The sequence below is a fragment of the Chaetodon auriga genome, chromosome 16, assembly GCF_051107435.1.
Source record: "Chaetodon auriga isolate fChaAug3 chromosome 16, fChaAug3.hap1, whole genome shotgun sequence".
Classification (NCBI taxonomy): Eukaryota; Metazoa; Chordata; class Actinopteri; order Chaetodontiformes; family Chaetodontidae; genus Chaetodon; species Chaetodon auriga.
In genome coordinates, this window is record NC_135089.1 from 4,147,001 (window position 1) to 4,172,959 (window position 25,959).

Consider the following 25,959-nt stretch of genomic DNA (forward strand, 5'->3'; position numbering starts at 1 on the left):
ATGTTTATACCTGTTCTGATGGTGTTGAACTGTGGTCGCACAAATGAAAAGTGACTGAAGAACTTGAAAAATGAGGAACAAAAGCTTGAGAGAGGAGTTCAAACCCTGGACAAGCTGTGTGTTAAGCGGGCTTAACTGTTGATTTCAGAAAGTTAAAATAAAGATCGGACATAGCCATTAATTCCAACATCAAAAAGGGCTTTGGATGATCCGACAAGCACCTGGTTTGAATGGTTTTATTAGACCGATATGTTGAAAGCAGAAAACACTCTTAACACAGCTTTCAAATACAGTTTCACTGTAAAGGTCATCATTCACAGAACTGAAAGACCTGCAATTTGCTTATGAAGACTAGTGAGTCCTGGACTTGCCCTCAGGGACTTGAGACTTGGCCTAGACTCGACCCATAAGACTCCTCAAGACCTGGAAACACTCTGTTTAACGAAAAACCCTGGTTTTTTTCAAATTCCTTGAGATTTGACCCAAAACAGGTGACGATGAAGCTCTGGTTGGACGGTGCCGTCGGCATACAGAACATCTTATTTGTTAGAAGAATAATCCCTTGAACAGACGCAGTCCCTGCAGCATCACCGAAGCCTTTCTCTCTGTTGTTTATCGCAGCTTTGACCTAAATTTAGTTTCAGCCTCAGTAATAATTTGCATCACAGAACCATCACCTGGCCTGATCACCTGATTCTGTGCTGTCCTCCGTCTGTTTAAGCCTAAAGACTTTGTGAAATCTGTATAACTGTGAGGACATGATGCAGACTGTCTTTATGGGCTGGAAAGGGTAGAAAAGTTCAGTCCTCCCGCTGAGGTCTACACCGCACCACGTCCCAGACATCACCCCCCGGGGACGTCATCGTATCGGAGCATGGAGGGAAGTGGGGGATGGATGATTCCTTTGCACCAGGTCTAAATCATCCCTCTCTTCCTCCCTCTGCATCCTCGTTCCCAGCCTCTGCCCATCTCTCCGCCTGCCTTTTGTTTTCCACCTGGACAAATAGCAGGCAGTGAAACGTGATACAAGGCGGCGGATGGGGGGTCGTGCCGGTCGCTGCGCTGTCCCGCTAATGGAGATGGATGCGGGCTCAAAATTGTCTCCCAAACAGCCTCGACGATGGAGAGGGAGAGAGAGGAGATCCATTTCTCCTGAGCTCCCTCCTGGGCTGCAGGGCTCAGAGGAGGGGGCCGACTTGATTTGAGGGAGGGGGGGACGGCAGAGAGGATGGGATGGCAGAGAGAAAAGACATGAGAGGAGACAGAGAGGAGAGAATGAGAGAAAATGAGGACATGTTCACAACAGAGGAAGATAGATGATAAGACAGCAGGGAGAAGGGCTGAAGGAGTAATGACACCCAAACAAGTGTAATGCAGAGAGAGAGAAAGCCCTGAGATGAGGACTGGCAGAGATAAATAGACTGTGATTGGCTACAAATCACCCTTTTACCATTATGTTTCCTGTAAGTCCATCGTCAATACGTCTCCGTCCCTCTCCTGCATCCCCACAGTTGAGATTTCTCTTGTCTTTTATCAGTCGTCTCAACATTTTGGGAGTTTTTGGGTTATCAGTCAACAACACTGCAGATGATAAGAGAAGCTCACTTGTACAGCAAGAGGAGAAACATACTGGACTTCAAGGTTTTTATCTCAGAATACAGCTGTAACGGTCGCATAGTGAGAAAGAGAGTCTAATCCTGAATCCATAACATCTCAAAAAGTGATTTTCTGGTGTCAGAAACCATTTCAGGAATAGCAGCTGAATACATGTTATGCACACAGAGTAGACAGAAATAACTGTAAAATTACAATATAGAGACATTTTCACCTTTTGACCTCATGTTGCAAGCATGCAAGATGTGTCCAGATACTTTTGGCCATGCAGATTAATACTCAGCGCACAAGTTTAGAAGAAAATCTCTGTATTGGGGTAGAATTTTGTTAAATTATTCCATCTGTTTGCCACCAGAAGACGTGAAACAGGTGTGGAAAACAGAGACAGAGTGTAACCGGGAGAAGTAATAACTGACAGTGGAGGGAAGGGATGTGCCTGTCTGTTTCTCTGATAAGTGCCTCACCTTTACGAACATGAAAGCCTCGAAAGGTTGAAATTAACTGCGTTCATCTGAGCCCACATGGTTGCTTCTCCCAGTTTCCAGCTAACCGCTCTGACAGCGGTTAAAAACAGGACGTCGATGTTCTGTGTTGAGAAAACAGAGGATCTGAAGAGCTTCCATTCAGCCTTCTTTCTCAGAATCAAAGGACGCTCAAGTGAGACACATACTACTCCAGATTACTGAGGCTAAAAGGGCTCTGGCAGAATTAACACTGTGGAAGTCCCCTGCTGTCGAGGCTGTTTTTTAAATCCCACCAAATGAAAATGAATGATAACTCCAGGAGGCAGGCGGCCTTTTCAATAAATGGGTTTGATGGAGTTGATGTACATATGCATATGAAACAGTGAAAATATCCGAAATATGAAAGCACAGTTTTTCTAATTTCAGCTGTATCTCTCCTCAGAAACATCATTGTGTTCCTTTCCGTTTTATTAAAGTTGCATTAGGTAACTTTGCACGTCTGCAGTGAGAGATAACGGCTTGAAAAAGTTAAACCTCAATAACAAGGCGTCATGAAAGGTGATGTCACACACAACCTGCCTGCATTGTGGTGCTTTATGTGTTTGACTCTGCTGTTCAGGAGGTTGCAGAGTTTTGTATAGTTTGCATGAGGTATGGAGGAAGAAAACAATGAGGAAAAAAAGACTGATGCTCTTGTGGCTGAACAGGAGCAAATCCCTGCAGCCAAGAAAGCGTAAAACCTGAAAGTGGAGGCTGTTATAGAAGCAGGTGAACAGCCATCGTGCTGCCCACAATCACATATGGTTATAATGTTCAGGTGTCCACATACTTATGGCCACATACTGAATGTCTCTTCATGCAATCATCAATTTCTTCACAGAGTGCCAAAAGCTGTGTTAAGACTGTTGGTGGAGTTGCACTGTATTATGTTGCTTCTCTGCTACGTGCAAATGAAGCGGCCAAAATATTAGAAACACCTTTCCATGTGATGGAGTCCAAAACAAGACCACCACACAGTACAGGCTCGAAGATTATCTGACATTTGGGTCAACACACAAACAACAGAAGAAATCTGCCGACAGACTAGAAATGCAACGTTCAGGTGTCCACAAACTTTTGGCCACATCCTGTGGTCTAAATTGTTTATAATGGAGAAAATGTGTTTGTTTATTTGCAGTCAGTGCCCATTCTTCCATCTATTTCAAGATTTCTATTTCAAGTGCAGCAGTAGGCAGTAACTAAGTACATTTCTGCTATTTAAAGTATATCTTGATGCTCACAATGTCGTACTTAAATTTTGAATGCATGACTTTTGCTTGTAACAGAGTACCTCTACACTGTGGTATTGCTGCTTTCGCTTTAAATGTAAATGAGCTGCGAACTTCTTTCTTCTCTGCAGAAGTGTGATGTTTCAGTGGCCACATGATATGATTAACCTACTCCTATACAACAGCTCCCCCTTGTGGTGAAATGCCATAGCAAGTTTGTGGCCCTGTTTTATTGTTACTTCCTGACATAAACTAATGAGAAAAACACGGGATTTAATTTAGACCACATGAAGATAATTGACTCCATGTTCAGTTACACTTTATCAACATCATCATTATCATCCTGTTTACTTTTTTCTCTGAGTTCCTCTATAACCTTCCAGCTGTGTTCCAGACTCGTCCTCAGCTCTGCCAGATCCCTCCTGATCTCCTCAAGGAGGTCCAGTCTTGAAAGCTTCCTGTCGATGGATGAGAGCACCTCCTCCTGTGCAGCCGCCTCGTCGACAGCCTCCTGCTCTATGGTGGGACAGTCAGGCTCAGTGCTCTGACACGACCCCATGGTTTGCTCCCAGACCATCTCGAAGTAGGAGTCAATGAAGGCCTCCAGCTCCTCCAGGGTGCTGTGGTCCCACTGGTCGATCAGGGCCTGCAGACCTCCAGGCTCACTGGGCCTCCTGGGGGTCTGCTCTCTCAGTGCAGGATGGCAGAGATTATTCACACTGATGACATTTTCCAGCTTCCTGCTTTGTGTTTGAGGTAAAGCCAGAAGCTTTGTCTGATGTCTAGGTGAGAGCAGATGCACCTGACTTTCACCGTTCAGTCTCAGGTGAAGATCATCAGCCGAGAACCAGACAGGCAGATTTATAGTCCACCTCAGTCTCTGTTTACCAGAGAGCACAGAGACTAAAGAGGACATGAAGCTGTCTCTGTCCAGGATGGTGAGTCCAGTCCGTCCTCCTCGTCTTCCTGCTGGCACTGCCGCTATCTGTCCTCCATCATCTGAGCAGTTTAGTGATGTCTGAGCAGTGGAGCCGACTGATTCAGCCACTGCAAAGGGAATAAAGTGTGACGCTTTATAAACAATAAATAAACAATATAAAATATCTTGCCTCTGTACATATTTTTGTCAGAAGTCTTTAAATTCAAATTTGATGCCACAAATGTTTGTTAGATGTTAGGTGTTTGAGTAAAAAGGGAATATTGGCTGATAATCACCATCAGATTTCCCTTAAAATACCAGTGAAATCATGAGTTTGTCTTTTGGTGTTTGCATTGTGTTTGAATTTTTAAAGCTGTAACAACACAGTACAAACATTTTAGTTCTAAAACTCTGTTTTCTGAAATGAAGAAACTCTTGACTCATTGTGGATGGTTGCATATGTCTCAATAAACCAATAAGTGACTGTTTCAGTAAGTTTTAGAAACCAGGGGAATTAAGATTATCCAGTGATTCATAAAAAACAAAGATCAGTGAAATATCTGAAACAGTAATTCTAGTTTTGTCCCACAAACCCTTCAGATCTGTCCTCTCACCCCTGGCTGGGAACCACTGCTCTTGAAGAACAGTCCAGAACTCTCTGAACCTGAAGTGACGAAACATGTTTGGAAAAAGCGTCAGTGCACAAAGTTTACTCACAGTCATTAGACAGCTGGTGGCTGCAGCTCGTAAGCACCTTTGAATCTCTTTTGCACAGCGTCGCCGCGTCTGTCTGCTGCCCTCCTGCTGAAGAAACACTTTCCCACACGCCTCCATGACGAACAGCCAGTCTCTCTCCTACCAGCATCTCCTCGATCAGCTCGATCAGCTCGTTGACCTGCGCTCCCTCCCCGCGCTGTTTATTGTCCAGCACATGATATCTGCCCCCACACCTCTCAACCAGCCTCTGCAGCGGCCCTCCTTCGCTCTCGATGCGCTGCTCGATGCTGGTGTCGCCCAGCCAGTCGCCGTGGCTGAACAGGACCGCCGCTCTGCTCCACGTCTGGCCTCCTCCTGCCTCCAGCTGTTTCTCCAGGGCCTCCCTGTGGGTGTCTTTGAACGAGGAGCTCACATTGACAACCAGGAGGAGAGCGCAGGATGGCCCGAGGAGGTCAGAGGTCACGGAGAGGCCGCCCGGCGTGTCCAGCACTGCCACCATCCTCCCGCTGATTTTGGCTGGTTTTTCGGAGCAGGAGGTGGTTTGTGTTTCTGTGGGGAAGCTCTCTCTGCTCAGGATGGTGTTTCCACAGGAGCTCTTGCCTGTTTTCCTGCCACCAACGAGCACTATTCTCAGCTCTGGAAGAGGATTGAGCTTCTCTGTTGGAAAGAAATCTGTCAGAAACAAACTCCTCGTGGTTGAATTGTGTCCAGAAATCAGCTGAATTACATAGTTTTTATTAAATAAGTAAAACAAGAACATGCTGACATTGTTTATCACTTTTAAATGCATCTGACTCACCCAGCTGAGACCTCGCCATCTGTCTTTGCTTCTCCTTCTTCATCAGTCTCTCCTTGGCTCTCTCCCTCTCTCTTCTCATCTCGTCCTCCATCTGTTCCATCGCTTTCCTCTCGATCTCATAATGCTGGCCGCCGCTGCAGCCGGCCAACATTTCCTCAATCTTCCCAATCAGTTCTCTGACTTGAAACCCATCCCCTTTAGTTTTATTGTTCAGGACATGATACCTGTTGCCGCATCTGTCAACGAGCCACCGCAGAGGCCCCCCCTCGCTCTCGATGCACTGCTCTGCAGTCGTGCCGCACAGCCAGTCCCCAAAACTGAAGAGCACGATGACACGACTCCAGATGTGCTCGGCGATCAGCTGGAGGTGCTCCTGCGCGGCTCTCCTGTAGGTGTCAGTGAAGGCTCTGTCCACACGGATCACCAGCAGGAAGACGTGAGGCCCCGGAGGACAGAGAGACAGACTGATCAGCAGCTCCCTGCGGTCGAACACGGGACTCTCGTCACAGAAGTAGTTCATCCACCAGCCGGGTGTGTCCACCACCGTCACACGTCTCCCAAACACCACACCTGTTCCCACCCGGCACCGGGCCGTTCTCCTCGGCCGCTCGGCGCTCTCTCTGCTCAGGATTGTGTTCAGTGTGGAAGTTTTCCCAGAACCCTTTGCTCCCACCAGCACAATCCGGATATCAGTAATAGGCTGCAGCCACTCTGGAAGTGGAAATATGGAGCTCTTCTTTTGTTATTTATTCAGAATATTTTGAAAACACTAAGCAAAAACATCTCAGACACCATCATGAACTCACCTCTCATGAGCCATCTGTGTTTCCTGGTTCTTGTAAACCTCTGCTGAGCCCTCTCCTCCACTCCTCTCTTCTCCTCTTCAGTCACCCGTAAAAGCTTCTCCTGCATCTCAAACACTCTGTTTCCATTTTCTGTCACAAGTTTCTGGATTTTCTCCAGCAGCTTTGTGACTTCAGTATCACTGCTCCAGATAACAGTGTGACACCTCTGGCTGCACTTCTCGGTGAGCCAGCGGAGGGCCTTTCCCCCCTCTTCCTCTGCGTGTTTAGGCCTGTCGTCAGCGGAGGTGAAGACCACCATGCAGTGACTCCACACCCTCTCACCCAGCAGGGCCACGTGCTCCTCCACGGCCCTGCGACGCTTCTCTGAGAAGGCCGAGCTGGCCTTGACCGTAATCAGAAATACATGTGGGCCTGGTGAGCACAGAGAGACGCTGCTTATAATCTCCCTCTTCACCAGCTCGGATGTGTCCTGAGCGCTGAAGTCGCACCACCAGCCGGGAGCGTCCACCACCGTGAGCCACCGTCCGGCCACCACACCCAGCCTCCGAGAGCACGAGGTCCTCTCTTTGGTGTCAAACTCCTCTTTGCCCAAGATAAAGTTCCCCACTGAGCTCTTTCCGGAGTTTCTGCCACCAAGAAGGATAATGTTTAACTGTGACGTACACCAGCCGTCCCCTGAGAGGAAAAGAGGGAAACAAGGATGAGAAGGGTTCATATTAAAGCTGCTTGAAGGCATACTGTGCAGGGTTTTCCTAGAAAGCAGTGAGTCGACTCACACAGAGGAAATTCCTTCTGGTTCAAATGGACAAATTCTCATTTCAGGAGGAAAACACCAAAGGCTTTCATACCATGCAAATAACGAGCACAACGTATAACACTGAAGCAATTAGCCAATTAATCCATAAGTCAACTTACAGAAAATGAAGCAGCAACAATTCGGATGATTGATTGTAGCAAAAATACCAAAACTACATTTATTTCAGCTTCCTATATTGGAATATTTGCTAGTTTTCTTTGTCATTTATGAGAGTAAATTAGATATATTTGACAGAAAACTAAGCAGCAACGATTCTGATCATCCGTCTTTGTCTATCCGTCTATGTTGGTTTGTCTGTCTTTGTGTTTTATGAGCAAAAATCCCCCAAAAATTCATTTGTTTAAGCTTCTGAAATCTGAATATTTGCTGGTTTTCCTTCTCTTTATGTTAATAAATTCTGAGTTTTGGGGCTTTTAACCTGACAAAACAAGCAATTTAGAAACGTCAGCTCTGAGAAACTATAATCTTCTAACATTTTTTAGATCAAACAAATAAGTGAGAAATTACCAGGAAGATTAATTAATTGATAGTTGATTCTACTTTGAAAACAAATATATTATTCCCTGAAATCTTTCCATCTAAAATCATCATCAGAATCAAAACTTACGCGCTGACAGCTCGCTGGTTGCCATCTCACATCATAAGCAGGTAGATTTTAAAACACACATCCTTGATTCGCAGGTCGCGTCTGTGTTTTCCGTGTTCTTTGTGAAAAATGTGCACAGGCAGAAGTTTGTGTTTTATGAGTTTATGAGGCTGAAGGTTGCGATCAATGAGTAATCAGTGGCACATGCAGCACAGAAGAATAACCACACCTCTCAGCTGCAGGTCGACAGTCCACTCACGATTTTATCATTTACCAAAAACAAACAGACAGGACAGACTCTAACTGTACATTACTTCTTTTTTTTCACTTTCATCTTGTGCTCTTCTACTCTTATTCTATACTCAAATGAAAAGGCATTTTTTTAACAGCTGCATTTTAAAGATGAAATTTCAGCACAATCATTATCATCATAATTATCATTCTTTATGTAACCCTACATTTTCCTGATGATACTTAGGTAGGAAGTAGCATTTTGAATGCAGGATTTGTGAGTATTTTTACGGCCTGATGTTAGTACTTCTACTTAAATCAAAGATCCAGAGTTAGTGTGCATGAGTTGCTCTCAAGTCTCAACTTTTAAAATCGCCACAGTTTGTCCCTTTAACTCCACTCCTGCTGGTTCCGCCTAGTCTCAGCTGTGTTCGCGGGATTTAAACTCCGCCCCGCTCGGCGGCGCTGACATAACAGCAGCGAACGCACCGAGCCGTACCGTACCGAGCTCCGTCCCGTGAACGCAACCTGCGCGACAGCCGCGACAATGCGGGTGAAAATTAAAGTCGAATACTGGTATGTACAGCTTTTATTATACTCATTCTGTGGAAGGTTTTAGCAAACCTGTTAGCATCTGGGTCCGTCCCATCAACCACAAATTACTTTAAAACGGACCTGAAGTAGATGAGCATTATGAGCTATTTAAGCTAAGCTAAGTGACTGGTAGCAGCATTTAAAATGTATTCTGCGAGCTAACAAACAGTTTGAGGGGGATGCACGCCAGGATAGACAGGTGACCGACCCAATTATAAATAATATTAAGTACAGTCCATCTTGTCCTCAGCTGGACATTATACATATTGAACATATATAAACATTGTAAACAGTAGTGTATTGTTGCCTATAATCATGTAAATGTGATGTCTGATTACACTGTGAACTGCAAACGCTTCTGTGGCCTCAATCATGATTATTTGATTACAAGAGACGTTTCATAAATGCATTGCTCTGCTATTACCACACTCATGCAGTTAACCACAGAAAGTGTATTTGCAGGTTAGGACTGGTTGATCGAGATAAAAGCAGCTGCACACCTTTAAAAACTAGAGTCAGTTTTTGGCAAACAATCACTTTTGGCACAACATCCCCGTTAAATATTAACTGATTAATGACTGCTGATAATGGTGTGTAAAGTACATAATAGCTTATTGTTATGTGTTTTTCCCTGTAGTGGCAAGTGAGGATACAGACCCCGCTATGAGAAGCTCGCCCGGGTTGTGTCGGGCAAGTTTCTCGATGCGGATGTGTCAGGCTTCGTGGGAAGAACAAGTAAGTCATTTTAGCCTAAAATTTCATCATGTAGCGTTCACTGAAATGTGACCGGCGGCTTGCTTTTGTCTGTCCGGATCTTAATGTGATGCCATGTGTTGTGATTTCCTTCTGCAGGCAGCTTTGAGATTGAAATCAACGGGCAGCTGGTCTTCTCCAAGCTAGAGACTGGTGGCTTCCCAAATGACGACGATGTGAGTAACATACAGGCTGAACACACATTTAACTGCTCATTAAATGTAAATCTCAACAGACACAGCCTCTGACTTATGCTTCTGTTTCCTGCTGCAGGTCTTGAACGCGGTCCAGAACGCTCAGGATGGGAAACCTGTGCAGAAGATCACCAGAAGGCATTAATAAATCATCATGTAAACCTCAGTCTGTCCTGCTTTAACACCAGCAGCATCCTGACAGACCAGTGCAGCTGTGTACTGCCGAGGCCACATCTGGATCCCAACCCCGCTGCAGTGGGCCGGGATATAACCTCGCTTCATACAAATCCAACAGAGATGCACGATGCTCTGCCGTCTGGCTCCCCTCTCTGTTCTCATTGCGGTGCTCCAGGCTGTTAGTGATGACTGTAGCCTAAAAGGTTAAAGGTTACGGTCTGATGAATCTAGTCCTGGAGCTCCTTCCTTATTAGAGCCACGATGGGGAGAAGATGTCGCAGAAGCGTAGGAGGAAGCTCACTTTTTATTCTGCTACAGCCTCATTGCCTGGTTTTCTCTAACTCCCTTATTATTGTTTTTTTTTTTTGCACTTGACACTTTTCTTTCAATGCATCATTATAAAGCATAAATGCAACCTCTCTGTTGTGCCTCTGCACTGCTCTGTGCTGAAGAGCAGTGTCATCTAATTTGTGGTTGGTGAATTCAAAATTTAGCTCTGCTATTTTAACACTGTCAGACTGGAGTAGTTTTAGACATAAAGGTTATTATTTTTATTGCTGGTGCTCTGCTGTCAGGTTTCTGTGAAGTGATAAACTCTTCAGATGGTCAGATAATAATGTGATCATCTCTGCATAAATCTTCTTGCATTGTTTCCCCAGATGTCAAAACTGAATAAAGATAATGGTTACTGAAGTGCTGTTGTGACTTTATCATGATGTCACAGTGTTGTTTCTTTTTATGAACATACTTTATAGACCAGAGTACAGGGAGTTATCATGCAGTAAGGTTTAATAATTGCTCTGTGATACGCCAGCTTTTCCAGTTTTACATGACTGAGATCTGACTGTCAAACAAACCTGTTGTCTAAGGATTCATAACTGGGTTTGCTGATGCTGTGCTGCCAATGTGTAAGAACTGGCCACCTGTCAAGCTCGCCTGCTCACATTTTGTGAGTTTTTTCTGTTCATTTATCACCTCTGACACAGAGCTGATGCTATGGGAGGCATCCTGGGAGACAGGGTGAGTCTTTGTTATGTCAGCAGCCTGCGTGACAAGTGTGATTCAAACAACACAACAACTCCAGTTACATGCGTGAGATCCTTTTACTGACATGCTGTGATCGAGGGACCTTTGGGGCCGTTTAGGCCCGAGGACAAATTGAACTCTTAGAATTTCTAGAAAATGCAATTTACACTTAAAGGTTACTTGAGTTACATGATGCCCATCTTAAGATAAGCTGCTATTGTAATGACAAAAAGCAGTAAAGGGGGCCGGCTGAAACTCCATAAACAAAGGGAGTTCCCATGTGAGTTTAGGTGTGACTCCAGTAATCCAGCCTCCCCTGATGAGCTCTTTCCTGTTGCTGAAAAGGTTTCACCCACAGGGGTCTTTCATTGACGTGCAGATAGTCCGTCTCAACATTGTCAGTACACATAAAGACAGGCATTTAACTGAGGTGCACAAAGATCAACAATATCAAGATACAGAGTAAAACTAAAAGCTAACACTTTCCTCTAGTTCAGGCTCAGTATGGTGCTGAGATTTAGTGCATTTCCTCAGGCACAGTACAGTTTTGCAGCTCCTTGTCCATTGCTCTTTATACTCCAGTTCATTTCAAAGGGAAATATTGTGTTCTACTCCATTAATTTAACAGCTGCAGGTGATAATAATTTTATATATATGATTAATAAACTAAGCCAACAGTATACAAAGTAGTTTAAACTATAGCAGTAGTAATATAAGTTTGACAGAAACTATTCTACTGCTGCAAAATGAATACTTTATTTTGATACTTCAAGAAGATTTTGGGTGTACAGCATACTTTAACTGTTTGACTTTGAGTATTTCTACCATTTGGCATTAAGGCTTTTAGTTCGGTAAAGGATCTGAATACTTCTCCCACCACAGGTATGTGGCCCAGCCTATGTTTCATAATTACGTTAACGTGCGTAAAGTTGCAATAAGACTATAACAAACGAGGCTTCCGGTGCCGCATTTCAAAACAATATAGTTATGGAGAACATTCTTTTTACTCTTAAAATAAAGTTGAAAATATAAATCACTTTTATATTAATTCAAATATGCTTTCAGTTGTAATTATGTATTGTAATTATTGTTAGTGATAATACTTACATTGAAACCTTCCTTGAATTATCAGCATAGTTTACTCAGAATACCAATAGTAAATCTTTTATACTGTAAATAATTCTTTCACTGCAGGTTCCGGTCTGACTGACTTCCGCTTAGAAACCGCCCCGCTCGGCGGCGCTGTCGTAACGGCAGCGAACGCACTAAATCACATACAGCTCCGTCGCTCTGGTACAGCCGGGGCAACAACAACAGCGATGGGGGTGACAATTAAAGTCGAGTACTGGTAGTTACATATTTTATTACATTCATTTTCATTTTGTGTAAGTTTTTAGCAACCCTGCTTCTGTTTGTGTCTGGGCTCGTCCCATAATTCAGGGTCTAAAGACGACCATTGCGCAGATTAGCATTATTAGCTCAAAGCTAAGCTAAGATTAGTGACTGTGCAGGACTGCTAGTAGCATTAGCATGTACTCTGCTAACGATGCTTAAAGTCTGTGTGTTTTTTCCCTGTAGTGGCGGATGAGGATACGAACCCCGCTACAAGGAGCTCGCCGAGGTTGTGAGGGGTGAGTTTCCCGAGGCGGTTGTGTCTGGCTTCGTGGGAAGATCGGGTAAGTAACGTTAGCCTAAAATTTCATCTGAGAGGGCATGTAGCGCTCACAGACCTGTGACCGACGCCTTGTTTTGTCTGTTCTGATCTTCATCACTAATGTGACGGCATGTGTTGTGATATACTTAAGGCACAGTTCACTCCACAGAGCGTGAAGGTGATCCTGATTTGTTTTCCTTCTGCAGGCAGCTTCGAGATTGAAATCAACGGGCAGCTGGTCTTCTCCAAGCTAGAGACTAGCGGCTTCCCATATGACGATGATGTGAGTAACATACAGGCTGAACACACATTTAACTGCTCATTAAATGTAAATCTCAACAGTAACAGCTTCTGACTTATGCTTCTGTTTCCTGCTGCAGGTCTTGAACGCGGTCCAGGACGCTCACGATGGGAAACCTACGCAGAAGATCACCAGAAGCCGTGCGCCATGCGTCATCATGTAAACCTCAGTCTGTCCTGCTTTAACACCAGCAGCATCATGACAGACCAGTGCAGCTGTGTACTGCCGAGGCCACATCTGGATCCCAACCCAGCTGCAGTGGGCCGGGATATAACCTCGCTTCATACAAACCCAACAGAGATGCACGATGGCCACGAGCTGCTCTCTTAGATGCAGATCACCAAACTCTGCTCGGCCTTCTGGCTCCCCTCTCTGTTCTCATTGCGGTGCTCCAGGCTGTTAATGATGACTGTAGCCTAAAAGGTTAAAGGTTACGGTCTGATGAATCTAGTCCTGGAGCTCCTTCCTTATTGGAGCTGAGATGGGGAGAAGATGTCGCAGAACCATAGGAGGGAGCTCACTTTTTCTTTTTCTACAGCCTAATTGCCTGGCGTTCTCTAACTGCCTAATCATTGTTTTGTTGTTTTTCCAGGCTTTGTTTATTGATGTCATATGCACTTAACAGTTTTCTATCAAAGTACGGGCAAAGTACTTGCAGAAAACTGACAAGCAGTGTCCTCTAATTTGTGCTTGGTGAATGCAAAACTTGGCTTTTCTGCCTTGTTACATATCAAATTGAAGTAGCGTTAAACATTAAGATGGTTTCGCTGCTGATGCTGCTGTGTCCAAACGTCTGACCTGGATCTGTTGTTCTGCTGTCAGGTTTCCTTTAAAGGATAAGCTCCTCTGTAATTTAAACTGGTCAGTGCCAGAGCGATCATCAGAAGTGCTTCTGAAGACCACCACCCACTGGTCTGTCGGCTCACGCTATTTAGATGTCGGCTCATTCCACAACTCGTCTCTTATTGTTTCCTCAGATGTCAAAACTGTACACTTTGAATAAACGTGATGGTTGTTTAAGTGCTGTTGTCTTGATGTCTCATTGTGAGAGAGTTATTATGCAGGATTCTTTGCTAATTGCTCTATAATTAGGCTTCTCTTCTAGTTTTGCATATCAGAGATCTGACAATGTTTAAACAACATGCAGTTGTTTTGTGAGAGTTCCTAACTGGGTTTGGTGGTGCAGTGCAGCCTTTACGTAGATCTGCTCCTATGGGAGGCATCCAGTGTTTATTAAGAGGATGACTCTCTCGTTGGCCAGCAACTACCAGTTATTTACTGCAGCAGTTTTTGTTATGTTAACAGCCTGCATGGCTACAGTTGCTTGGTTGAAAGAACACTGGATGACTGTGCAGTTTTTGTTCCTTTCTGAACCTGAACGGAAGTGACTTTTCAGATGATACTGATGAGCTTTTAACCCTTTTCTTTTTACCAAATCTTATATCTACCACTGTGGAAACAAAACATGCTTGACCGAGTCAGTATTGGAAAACAGGATAGATGGAGGGAAATCATGATTATCACAAACTTCTGTCATACAGGTGGCGTGTGAAGCGGAGCAGAAGACAGATCATTTCGTCATGCAGTGTCTCTGCCACCCTGGTTCCACTAAGGGGCGCCAAATTCTGCACAGGCTGCCGTCTCCAGTATTTGTCAGACCTCTGGCATCCCCTCACTCAGAAAGACTATATCGCCATGCTGGAGTCAAGCAGAATTCAAATGAAGACACGAGTACATGTCTCTTATACTGCTACACACAATTTGCTCTAATACAAACTGATTCTTATGCAGTAAATGATGAGAAATTTTAATGTACTGTTGTTCATGAAATGCTGTTGCAGCTCAGAAGTCACATGCAGGTTGTAACTGCATGCTACAAACTTGATTAACTGCCAAAGTTGTAGTTTTTTCTTTTAAGACACCAAAAGTAAATATAAATCACTGTGTCTCCAGGGGGCTTCAGTGGCCATTGAGCACAAAAATTAGATTTATGAAAGAAGAAAATGAGAATCCATTATTTGGAATTTGACTGTAAATTTAAAAAATAGCATTTTCTAGCTCTCTCACTTAAGTAACACTAATACTGGTTAACTGTACTTTGTATTTTTGTTGAGGTGAAGTCACAATGAGCCACACTGTATTCGCTGCTTGTTAGCGGGTTGTGTAGTTTGGAGTAATACGCTGTGACTAGGTGGGTCTTTGCTGCTGCCTCTGGCTCTCAGTGATAACTCGCACTAGTCTGCTTGTTCTCATGCTGATAGAGACCATCTGTGCTGCCTCAGTTTGTTTTTAATTAGAGGTTTGTAAATGTACAGCGCCTATAAAAAGTATTCAGTGTGGACCTTCCAGATACAGACGTATTTGTACTACAATCAGTACTACACGCAGATGATTTCCAGTGATGATTTAGATGCGTCCTGTTAGAGGTGCTGAATATGTCTGCAAACATGTATTTTGTATTTAGGCAATAATACCTGGAAGCTTGCAGTGAATGAGTTTCTAGCTTCCTCAAATGTAGGTTAAAAAGTCCAAATCACTTTTCATCCACATGGCTGCAGCTGCTTTGAGTCATGTCCTTTAAAAGTAGATTATTCTACGGTCTCCTATTCATCATATGCTTTGTTCTTTTACACATTGTCCGAATCCTGCAGTCTGTAGAGCCATTGTGTGCTTCACGCTCCACAAAACTTCTCAAATATTGTGTTAAGACTAAAGATTGTGAAACCGTCTGTCTGGGTGAAAATGGCTATATGAAGACTGGGAGTGTCCACTTTATGTGGAGACACATGGACACAGCAGATAGCTTCCACGCTGGTGATAACAGGCCTGTGCCACACTGTCTTCAGCTGGGGGCCCACCGTCCCTCACTGTGGGGTCTTTGTATGTACTTTCACTGCGTGGTGAATGTGGACCATGAGGTTTTTTCGTCAAAGTGTCTCAACAATTATTGGATGGATTGGTGCAGAACACTTTGGTTTGTGACCTGCAAAACTAATAACACCAGCCTCAGCTGTACTTTGTGTTCAGCGTTAATTAAGGAATGCTAGCATGCTAATTTTACAAATTAATTTTTTACATTAATTTATTTTACAAACAGGCACATGTCTGCATGCATAATACTGATTGTTTCATCCATGCAGCTCCAGCAGAGAGAGATTCCTGTGCAGCTGATGGTCCAGCACAGAGGAGGAGAGTGAAAAGAGAGGGGGGGGGGGGACGAGGAGGAGGAGGAGGGGAAAACTAGAGAGAGATGGAGACGAAAGAGAGAGAGAGAGCGACAGCTTGGCAGCTTGTGGGAACCAGAAACAAAAACAACAGACAGCTAGAAAGATTCACTGGTTATCAGACAGCTGCAGATTGTTTGTTCACATCTCATCAGCAGGATAAACATGAACCATAAGTAATGAAGTTAATCGGCTCATTAAGAGCGAGACCAACCCACCGTGAGGATAATGTTCACAGGGACGAGGGTGTGAAAGGATGAGCACGAGGGCAGAAAGCTGAGTGATTTAAAGACATCAAAAGACTGATATCATCAGGGATGTTACTCCAGAGGAAGGTGGCACAACAGGCCAGCTGACTTCTTGTTAACTGGTGTGACAGGAAGCCGATGAAGTGCAGCTGAAACTGGTGTGATATGGGCGGATTTGCTTATTTTAGTTAAGGGTCAAGCTGACTACTTTTTATACCAGCACGTGGCAACAGAACATGACAGGAAGCAGGAAACAAACAGGTGAATTAAGGTCTCTGTGTCAGCCACGCACAGAAAAGACCTCAGTAACTCTGAGGAATCACACAGTCGTCATGAGACAAGCCGCTGGAGAGCTGGGATGAAAAAAGTCATGTATTAACTCATCTCTTTTCTCAAGATAATCAGGGGCAGGGGAATAACCCCCCCCCCCCCAACCCCCTCCCCCCACCACATCATGAGGGAATCCCCAGAAAGTAAACATGATGACGTACTGAGATGCTCTCCTCTTGACGCTGTATGTTGCCCCCTTTCCTACCCTCTTTACCCCCAGTATGGCCCCCAGGGAGGATGGGGTTAGGCCTGCTGGTCCAGGTTCAGGTTCATCTCACTGCCCCAAAACTCAAACCTGGTTCGTGCCGGGAGGGCGGAGTGGGCAGACTAGGGTTGGGATATCCCTGCCTCAAGGTGTCTGCAGCCGATAGGGCTGCTTCTCTGTCACACAGGCCTTATCTCCCCCACCCCCCCACCAGGTTGCTGAGCAACCACAGCGGTTGTGGGGTACAGCGCTTCTTAGGGTCGACGTAGTTTCATATGGGTGTTCCCGCTCCTCTCTTGTCGCTCTTTTCGTTTGTCTTGGCTCACTTTATCACCGGTGCTCGTCCAGGCTGACAGAACAGAGATCGTCCTGTTCCCAGTGCCAGAGACCAGGTGGGAGGACCTGCGTGCAGGTAAGGGTGTGGCCTCCCCCGACAGGGGTCAGACACACATAATGACACAACTGGACTAGAGGGTAGAGGTCAAACAGGATGGACCCTGACAGGATTCAAGCATGTTCTAACCTTTGACGTCTCTGCCATGTTTGTTCGGTGACAGCAGGAGTTCAGACTGAAGTTCTTTCTTGAGCTGAAATAATTTTCCAGGAAAATAATTTTAACATTTACAAAGAAAATATTATTTTCTGTAAAGAATTCAAACATCACGTGGGATATTTATCTTCAGACAGTATTTCACCTGCTTTTTTCTCTTTTTTTTTAAATATCTGCCTATTCTCGTTGTTACTGAGTTAAAAACTGTGACTGCTACATGATGTGTTCTATGATGTACTGGCCATTTCTGTAGATTTGTTTCTTTCAAACATTACAATCAATCTTATCAATTTTGTGCAACTGTAAAGTGGAAGTGCAAAACACAAGACTATGTTTTTCCACGGGAGTGAGCGAGAAATATTTTCAATTTTACAAAAAAGTGCCAGGCTTGTTCAGTTTTTGGTGAAATTGAATCTCACATCATGAGAAATATATTGGTGTGAATTTGGAGTATTTCAGTCTAAATGGAGCATTTTTCAGCGTACTGTTCCTGAAGAGAACAGAGGAGTCTGGTTGAAGGAGGGTGTAACCCAGAGATAAGACTCTGTACGTCTTCTATTTAAACTATAACGTAGTTCACATTCTCAACTGCTAACTGACTATCGGGCCGAGTCGCGGCTCTGCTGCAGACTCAGAGCAGCTGTGTGATGGTAGATGGCGATATCTACATCGATGCTGCCTTAAGTGGCTCAGAAACATTTTCCTTGAGAGTAACAACACCCTGCCAGGCTCACTTTTACAGTAGAAATATTCTTTGTTTATTCCAGATTCTGTGTTCACAAATCACCAGTAAAAAAAAAAACTCTGAACTCTTTCTCTGTTTTAGGGGATGCATAAAAGTGTTCAAAGACTCAACATCTAAAAAGCATAAATGGAAAACAACTTCAGTTTTGAGGAGGTTTGTCTTTTTCCTTTGATATTTCAACAGTGTAACATCTTCAGCGTTAAGACTCATATTATTATTATTTTGCATTGAAGCTCTGCACTTGTGTGCTCAGGTAACATTTCAAGAAGTTGAAACAAAACAAAGGGATCCTGGAGCTTTGGTCTGGAGCTGTCGATGTGCTCGATATCTTCTGTTAAATATTTTTCTATTTTTCAACTCTCCTCTTGTTTAGGGCAGCGACATGTCGTATGAAGACAATGACTCGGCCTTCCCCTCTCCAGTGAGACTGTGAGTCCTTTCTCTCATTCAGGCCTCTGCACTTGTGTTCCTACCACCACTGTGTATAAGAGCTGTACATGTGTGCTGAAATTCTGCATCTGATAAGACAAAAGATGTGGGGTCTTTCTTGCCCTGAGCTGAGCATGTCAGGCAGTGCTCCCTCATATCTTCACCACCCACACAAACAAGTTCAGTATAGTTAAGCTGCTCTAAACAGTAGTTTTATGGGTCTTATGACAGAGTGTGCACTTCCCTCCAGCTCAGATCATTTCAGCCTCTTTCAGCTCATTGTTTTGGTTTTGATTTATCCCCAGCTGCAGCAGGCAGCTGTTTCAAGTGAAAAGCTCCAGTGAACACTACTGTATGCCAACTTACCACAAAACAGCGGACTAGGTCATGATCATAGGGGCAAGTGTGGCAGCTAAAGAAGCCAGATATTTCCCTCTGGAGTCAGTGGAGACTGAACCAGCGCTGCACCGTATCTGCTGAGTATGTAACTAGCTAACCAGCTTGTTTACACTTTCCCCAAGTGCCCAGAGAGCTAAATTAATGCAGTTTTCCAGTTAGAGTTGGGGTTAGGAAAAGCCCTCAGCTGGTTGCTTCTGTCTCAGTGTGTCACTATGTTTTTCTTACTGATGGTATTTCTTTTTACACAGTATCATATCATAATAAGATAATAATATTGCTGCCTTGAGACATAAGCAAACAACCTGAGAGTCTAAACGCAGGGTACAAAATCCCTGTATAAAGCAGTCCATGGTAAGAAATAGGTTGAGCAATCGTGCCCTCTTGTGGCCAAAGGGAGAATGGCAAAATTTCCTACTTACGGAGAACTTAATCAGCCTAAACTGAGGCTCTTTCCTGGATGGATTTTAAGCCATTTGCCGTTTGAGTAATTTAACAAATAGACACAATTATGTACATTTTCAAAGAAATCCCACATTTCCTCTCCCTTCTGACTTGAATCACGTCACAGATCATAAAAAAAATGGATGCCCTGGTGAGACATCAGGAGGTGTTGCTGTGGAGCACTCATGCTCATCCCTAATGTTTCTGTTTCTCCACATCACCAGTTCTCTGCCGGGCCAGAGCGGCATCTATGACCTGGAGAGGAGGAGGCAGGAGGAGGAGGAGGAGGAGGAGAATGAGCCACCTATTGAGGCCATCATCCCCAGCAATTCAGATGGTAGGTTCCCCTCGCAGGCCATGCAGCTGATGGTGATTTGACTTTTAATATTTGTTCACAAATTTCACTTTTCTGTGTCTATTTTCCAGCTTATCTGAATGTGAACACCAACGCCACCACAAGAGGGGACGCCCAAGTTAGTGGACGTTTTTCACTCACGTCAGATATAAAAGTTCATTAATATAAACCAACATGAACTGCTGGTATGCTTATGAACGACCCACACTGCTTTATCACAGGCCTATGTGGAGCTGAATGAGCTCCAGGGCAGCTGCTGGCAGGAGACTGGCCGCTGGGTGGGCTACGAGGAGAACTTCAACCCCGCCACAGGAAAATGGGGTCCTTCTCATGTCTCCTATCTCAGCTTTAAGAGCCTGATCCAACTCCGCAAGATCATGAGCACAGGTGCCTTTACAGCCTCAAATGAAGCTGAAATTTAGTGCATGTTTGATGAATACGTCCAGTTAAAAACAACCCAAATGTGCTCAGGTGCCGTCGTTCTCGACCTGGATGCCAGCAGTCTGTCTGCTGTGGCTGAGAAGGTAGCTGATGAGCTGCTGAACAAGGATGAGATTCGTGCCAGTGACCGGGATGGCCTGCTGAGAGCTCTCCTCCTGAGACGCAGGTAACTCGTTTCTCCCTCTCTTCCTGGAAGATGACAATGCCATAAAAAAGTGTGCGACGTGCTCATTTTGTCTGTCCTTCCAGTCAGTCTGAGGGCCCAGTGGTTACTCCCTCTGGAGACATTGAGATGCAGACCTTTTCTGTTACCAAGACGGTATACATTTTGGGTTTTTATACTTTTTTAAATCAATTTTCATCCTTTCATTATTATCATGTCTTAACATAACAGAGCTTACATTTAGTGTACTGCTGTTGTTTTTTGCAGAGAGACAGCACTGACAACGTGGAGGCCTCAGTGGTCCTCTCAGGTATGTTCACGTACATCTGATGCAGTTATGTGTCTCCATGTGTTTGTATGTAGCTCTGGGGCGAATATGGTTAAACGAGGGTGTTCTCGATAGGGGTCCTGGATTTCCTGCAGAAACCAGCGGTGGCTTTTGTGAGGTTGCGTGACTCTGTGGTGATGGAGTCCGCCCTGGAGAGTCCCGTCCCTGTCCGCTTTGTCTTTGTGCTGGTGGGTCCCAGCCAGAGCGGAGTAGACTACAGGGAAAGTGGCCGAGCCATGGGTGCCCTCATGGCTGACTGGGTGAGAGAGAAAAGAAGAAAAGAAGACACCACACACAACCCCACCAATGAAAAGTAGCTTTTGCACAGGTGAGTCAAATCTTCCTGTGTTTCTGTTCTCACAGGTGTTCTGTATGGAGGCCTTTTTGGCCCAGACTGACAAAGATCTGACCAACGCCATCGCTGACTTCATGGACTGCAGCGTTGTGATCCCTCCCACTGAGATCCAGGATCAGGCAATGCTTGCACCAGTCATCAACTTCCAGAGGAAGATGCTGTGTGACAGATTGCGTCCCACCGATTCCCGTCTTGCCTATGGCGACAGGGTCAAAGGTCAGCATGCAATGACATACTTACAGTGCACAGCAACCAAGACTTAAAGCTAGATTAACCCTGCTTTCCCCATTGTTTCCAGTCTTTATGCTAAGTTATCTTAACTTAGCATTAAGACAGAGAAAAGAACACATACTGAGCCACAGGGGTGGGAGGGGCAAGCAGCAAGGTCATCTTTGCTTAATCTTGAGAACATCAGCTCTAACATTTATAGCACCTTCAGGTGAAATCTATACTTGGAAAACAAAAAAACAGACAGATGTAGCCTGTGCTGGAGAAAAAAAGGCTAATAAAACAACCTTATTTTAAAGGCAATAGAAGAAAAGGCCGGTTCAGTGTAAATAATATTAATGTGACTTTTATTTGCTTGCTTGTCCAGTTGACAAACCTCCGGAGGAGCCTCGGGAGGACCCTCTGGCCCGTACAGGCTACCCTTTCGGTGGGATGGTGAAGGACCTGAAGCGCCGTTACCGTCACTACATCAGCGACTACACAGACGCTGTGAACCCTCAGGTCCTCGCTGCCGTCATCTTCATCTACTTCGCTGCCTTGTCCCCGGCCATCACTTTTGGAGGGCTTCTGGGTAAAACAGAGTTCCAGACAGAGAGATATGTTTTGCAGGAGTTTATTGGCCTTTGATATTATTATTAACTCTTTCTGTTGTCTATCTTTAGCTGACAAAACAGAAAAAATGATGGGTGTGTCAGAGCTTATGATCTCCACCAGCATCCAGGGCGTCATCTTCTGTCTCATCGCCGCCCAGCCTGTCCTTGTCATCGGCTTCTCCGGCCCACTGCTGGTGTTTGAGGAAGCTTTTTATGCTGTACGTACAAGTTGTCAGGTGTCAAAACTCCAAAATAAGTCTTTATCAAGCTACTTTTACTTCATTTACTTCATTCTTTCCGCACTAGTTCTGCAAGTCCCAGGGCATCGAGTACATTGTAGGCCGTATCTGGGTGGGGATGTGGCTGGTAGTGATCGTGGTCATCATCGTGGCTGTGGAAGGCAGCTTCCTGGTCAGATTCATCTCCCGCTTCACTCAGGAAATCTTCTCCATCCTCATCTCTCTCATCTTCATCTATGAGACCTTCAATAAGCTCTTCAAGGTTTCCTCACTTCATCTCATCATCCACTTCTCATCACAGATATCATTTCCCTTCAGCCACTGCTGTAAACGCATCATTTGCTGTCCCTTATTTTGCTCTCTCTGACTTCTCATCTCAGATCTTCAAAACCCACCCTCTGATTCTGAACTATGAACACCTGAACAGCACACTGGACAACCCCTTCCACCCGGTCATCAAGGAGCATGTTGAGTACCATAAGGATGGCAATATAACCATTCACGAGCTGGAGATTGAGAGGGCCTACCCCAACACTGCCCTGCTGTCCATGTGCCTGATGTTTGGCTGCTTCTTCATTGCGTACTTCCTCCGCCATTTCAAGAATGGTCATTTCCTCCCCGGCCCAGTAAGATCAACTCTCTGTGTCTAGACATTGTGCACTATTGAAAAAGCTATTAAGTAGATTCTGTGATTTTGACCATCAGGGATCCTCTGCTCTCTTTGTCTCTAGATCCGTCGTTTGATTGGAGATTTCGGTGTCCCCATTGCTATTTTCTTCATGATCGCTGTGGATATCAGCATTGAGGATGCTTACACTCAGGTGAGTGTTGTGTCATGGCGAATTAAATCATTTCTGACAGTACTAATCCTAAATCTTAGAATTTATTGGCATGTCTGTCTCAAAGTTTTTGAAAAGCTTTTGTCGTTCTGTGATTTTTTTTTTGGTGAAACATGAGCTGACTGAATATCATCCTGCCCCCTTGCAGAAACTGGTTGTGCCAAAAGGTGTTCAGGTGACCAACCCAAAAGTCAGAGGCTGGTTCATCAACCCCATGGGAGAAAAGAAGCCTTTCCCCATCTGGATGATGGGCGCATGCTGTGTACCAGCACTGCTTGTCTTCATCCTCATCTTCCTGGAGTCCCAGATTACTACGTGAGTGACACTGTAAATAATGATACGTCAGTCTTCATTATCACTTGTGAAGCTAAGATAAGACTTTCAACGCTCTCTGTGAATTGCCAGATTGATTGTGAGCAAACCTGAAAGGAAGATGGTGAAAGGATCCGGTTTCCATTGGGATCTGCTCATCCTGGTCACCATGGGGGGCATCTCCTCTATTTTCGGTGTGCCCTGGCTGAGTGCTGCCACCGTGCGATCCGTCACCCACGCCAATGCTCTCACCGTCATGTCCAAGGGTCCGAAACCAGAGATCGAGAAGGTGATTGAACAGAGGATCAGCGGCATTCTTGTGGCCATCATGGTTGGTAGGTGCTGCCATCTACAGTTCTGCTGCAGACACAGACAGGTCACAATAATTTACATTTTTACTTTAATAATCATTCACTTTCTGTGACTTCCAGGTGTTTCCATTTTCATGGAACCTATTCTGAAGATGATTCCAATGACAGCCTTGTTTGGCATCTTCCTCTACATGGGTATCACCTCTCTGAGTGGAATCCAGATGTGGGACAGGATGCTTCTGTTGATTACACCAAAGAAATACCATCCCTCTGATGCCTACGCCACCAGGGTATGAAGCCTCCTCAAATAGAGCTCAGAACTTTAACCATTAATATATTTTCATGTGAAACACCCTTATGTTTGGAGATAAGTCATTGCAGTCTTTTTTTTGGTCATTTTGCAGCTCTTTAGAGTCATCTGACTGACTTTCCAACAAGGAAGTATAAGCACACCCGTCCAAGGGGCCCTCTGACCCCTTGAACTCCTGGGCTTATGTCTTCTATTTTCCCTTATATTTTAGTGTCCTTTAGCCCATGATAATCCCCCTGTAAATCATTCTAATGAAAATTAGCATTCTGTTCATTTTCATATTAGTCTTTAACTCTGTGTTGCCTTCGAACGCTCTCGTCCGATGTCATTTGTGCAGGTGTCGACATTGCGGATGCATCTCTTCACTCTGATCCAGCTCGTGTGCCTGGCTATCCTGTGGATAGTGAAGATGAGTCCCTTCTCTCTGGCTCTGCCTTTTGTTCTCATTCTCACCATCCCTCTGCGCATGCTCATGACTGGCAGGCTCTTCTCTGTCATGGAGATGAAATGTGTAAGTAGCCCTCTGTGTCTGTAACACGTTACACAGCCAAGTTAAGGCACACATTATCATGTTATTTGGTATGTGACTGGATGCGTTTGTGCTGCAGCTGGACGCAGATGATGCCAAAGTGACGTTTGAGGAGGAGCCTGGGAAGGATGTGTACGATGAGTCCCCACTGCCATGAACACCACATCACTCATGATTCACTTACAAACTTACAAATGAACTGAATTCTTGACTGCCAGTAATCAGGTGTCTTTAAAAATATGCCTTTGTAAACATATATATAAACTACTCTGTTATCTTTAAAGGAAAATACCTCTCGTTTCTAGAATGCATCCATTATTCATGCAGCTGAATCTGTTTGTGGCCATGAAACACAGCAGAGAACCGGGAATAGAGTCCATAATGTCATCAAGAAATACAGCATGTCCCCACCCCCCTCATTTTCCACATTTCATACTCATATTTAATTTTTTTCATGTGACATTAGTTTGAATTTATTAAAAACGCTTCCCTTTAGTTTCTTATCAGGTTGCTTAGTTATTTCATAATGCAGGAACATTTTATTTCTTTAAATGAGAAGTACTTCACTTCAAATGTGAGATAAATCCATTTAAGGATTTAGTTTTTCATTCAGTGCATCACTACGCTATAGCTTCAGAGTGACTCTGCCGATTGTAAGACTATGATTCCACCTAAGCACTATTTCACTATTTGAATTCAGCAAATTTGATATATATAATATATATATAATATTATTCAGCTCTTTAGATATGCACATATGAACAGATTTTTGTGGGATTATCACATCTGCCTTATACAGTAGCCTTTCCTGTTTAGTCTAAAAATATGTTTTAAATTGTGTTACTCAAGTTTGCCTCATTTGAAATATTGTGTATGGTTTGCTGAACAGTTTGGTCTTTCCTGTTCAGATGACCTGTTTAGAATATGTATCGAAAGATGTGTAATGCACTTATATCTTACTTTAAGCGTGTAATTACTTTCATCATAATAAAATGGGATGAGCAGTGATGGGTTGATAGTGGATGACATATTTGTTTGAGCTGATTGTTGTACTGATGATATAATCAGGGAAGAACTTATTTGTAAATGTATCTTATGATGCCTTGTCATGTTGCCTATCATGTGTTTGTGTGATGAAACACTGTACATGCTTTGGATTTTCATTTTATTAAAAACAAAAACAGCCTTTAAAGGTGTCAATTTTTTTATCAATACATTGATAATACAATATATTTCACATCACTCACAGCTCACTTATATCATTTTATCTACAGACACAATATACTACATAATGGAAACTGTGACATACTGTACATATCCAATACTTTTGAAAACTCAGCTCAATGTTATAAAATCCTATTTTATTCTGCTATTATGATTACCATTAATTATACTTTCTTTAGGCTTATTTGGTGAAAAAAAAGTCATCACCTTTCAATCAAAACAGGGGCAGAGTCAAATACAG

General features: G+C 44.1%; 3 protein-coding genes and 1 pseudogene across 4 annotated transcripts; 3 read left to right on the top strand and 1 right to left on the bottom strand.

The window, feature by feature from the left end:
- Positions 1 to 3,659: 3,659 nt before the first annotated feature.
- On the bottom strand, positions 3,660 to 8,036 carry LOC143333842 (GTPase IMAP family member 8). Its single transcript, XM_076752206.1, has 5 exons — positions 8,012 to 8,036; positions 6,588 to 7,262; positions 5,782 to 6,492; positions 4,983 to 5,639; positions 3,660 to 4,393 (listed from the first exon to the last, which is right to left on the bottom strand). The coding sequence occupies exons 1-5, from the start codon at positions 8,034 to 8,036 to the stop codon at positions 3,660 to 3,662; spliced, it is 2,802 nt and encodes a 933-aa protein (XP_076608321.1).
- A 637-nt stretch (positions 8,037 to 8,673) lies between these two features.
- LOC143334120 (migration and invasion enhancer 1-like) lies at positions 8,674 to 10,632 on the top strand (annotated as a pseudogene). The gene is made up of 4 exons (XR_013078318.1): positions 8,674 to 8,797; positions 9,453 to 9,550; positions 9,668 to 9,744; positions 9,842 to 10,632. The product of XR_013078318.1 is annotated as a migration and invasion enhancer 1-like (transcript).
- A 1,569-nt stretch (positions 10,633 to 12,201) lies between these two features.
- LOC143333453 (migration and invasion enhancer 1-like) lies at positions 12,202 to 13,940 on the top strand. Its single transcript, XM_076751494.1, has 4 exons — positions 12,202 to 12,313; positions 12,544 to 12,641; positions 12,826 to 12,902; positions 13,000 to 13,940. Exons 1-4 carry the CDS (start codon positions 12,285 to 12,287, stop codon positions 13,081 to 13,083), a joined length of 288 nt encoding a protein of 95 aa, XP_076607609.1. The 5' UTR covers positions 12,202 to 12,284; the 3' UTR covers positions 13,084 to 13,940.
- Positions 13,941 to 17,176: 3,236 nt separating this feature from the next.
- Positions 17,177 to 25,683, top strand: slc4a1a (solute carrier family 4 member 1a (Diego blood group)). Its single transcript, XM_076753402.1, has 21 exons — positions 17,177 to 17,339; positions 18,304 to 18,375; positions 18,596 to 18,651; positions 19,716 to 19,828; positions 19,918 to 19,964; positions 20,068 to 20,233; positions 20,318 to 20,453; positions 20,537 to 20,606; positions 20,718 to 20,760; positions 20,854 to 21,038; positions 21,142 to 21,349; positions 21,729 to 21,932; positions 22,024 to 22,172; positions 22,261 to 22,455; positions 22,574 to 22,819; positions 22,925 to 23,014; positions 23,181 to 23,347; positions 23,438 to 23,679; positions 23,776 to 23,945; positions 24,303 to 24,476; positions 24,574 to 25,683. Exons 2-21 carry the CDS (start codon positions 18,349 to 18,351, stop codon positions 24,649 to 24,651), a joined length of 2,766 nt encoding a protein of 921 aa, XP_076609517.1. The 5' UTR covers positions 17,177 to 17,339; positions 18,304 to 18,348; the 3' UTR covers positions 24,652 to 25,683.
- The last annotated feature ends 276 nt before the right edge of the window (positions 25,684 to 25,959 follow it).

Excerpts from the sequence above, each read along its gene's own strand:
- LOC143333842 (XM_076752206.1), bottom strand. The coding sequence starts at position 8,036 with ATGGCAACCAGCGAGCTGTCAGCGC. Across the intron at positions 7,263-8,011 it reads AACCAGCGAGCTGTCAGCGC|GGGACGGCTGGTGTACGTCA; the intron begins GTAAGTTTTGAT and ends TTTTCCTCTCAG. Across the intron at positions 5,640-5,781 it reads GATGGCGAGGTCTCAGCTGG|AGAAGCTCAATCCTCTTCCA; the intron begins GTGAGTCAGATG and ends TCTTTCCAACAG.
- slc4a1a (XM_076753402.1), top strand. The coding sequence starts at position 18,349 with ATGGAAAACAACTTCAGTTTTGAGGAG. Across the intron at positions 21,039-21,141 it reads GTGCCCTCATGGCTGACTGG|GTGTTCTGTATGGAGGCCTT; the intron begins GTGAGAGAGAAA and ends CTGTTCTCACAG. Across the intron at positions 23,680-23,775 it reads TCTTGTGGCCATCATGGTTG|GTGTTTCCATTTTCATGGAA; the intron begins GTAGGTGCTGCC and ends TGTGACTTCCAG.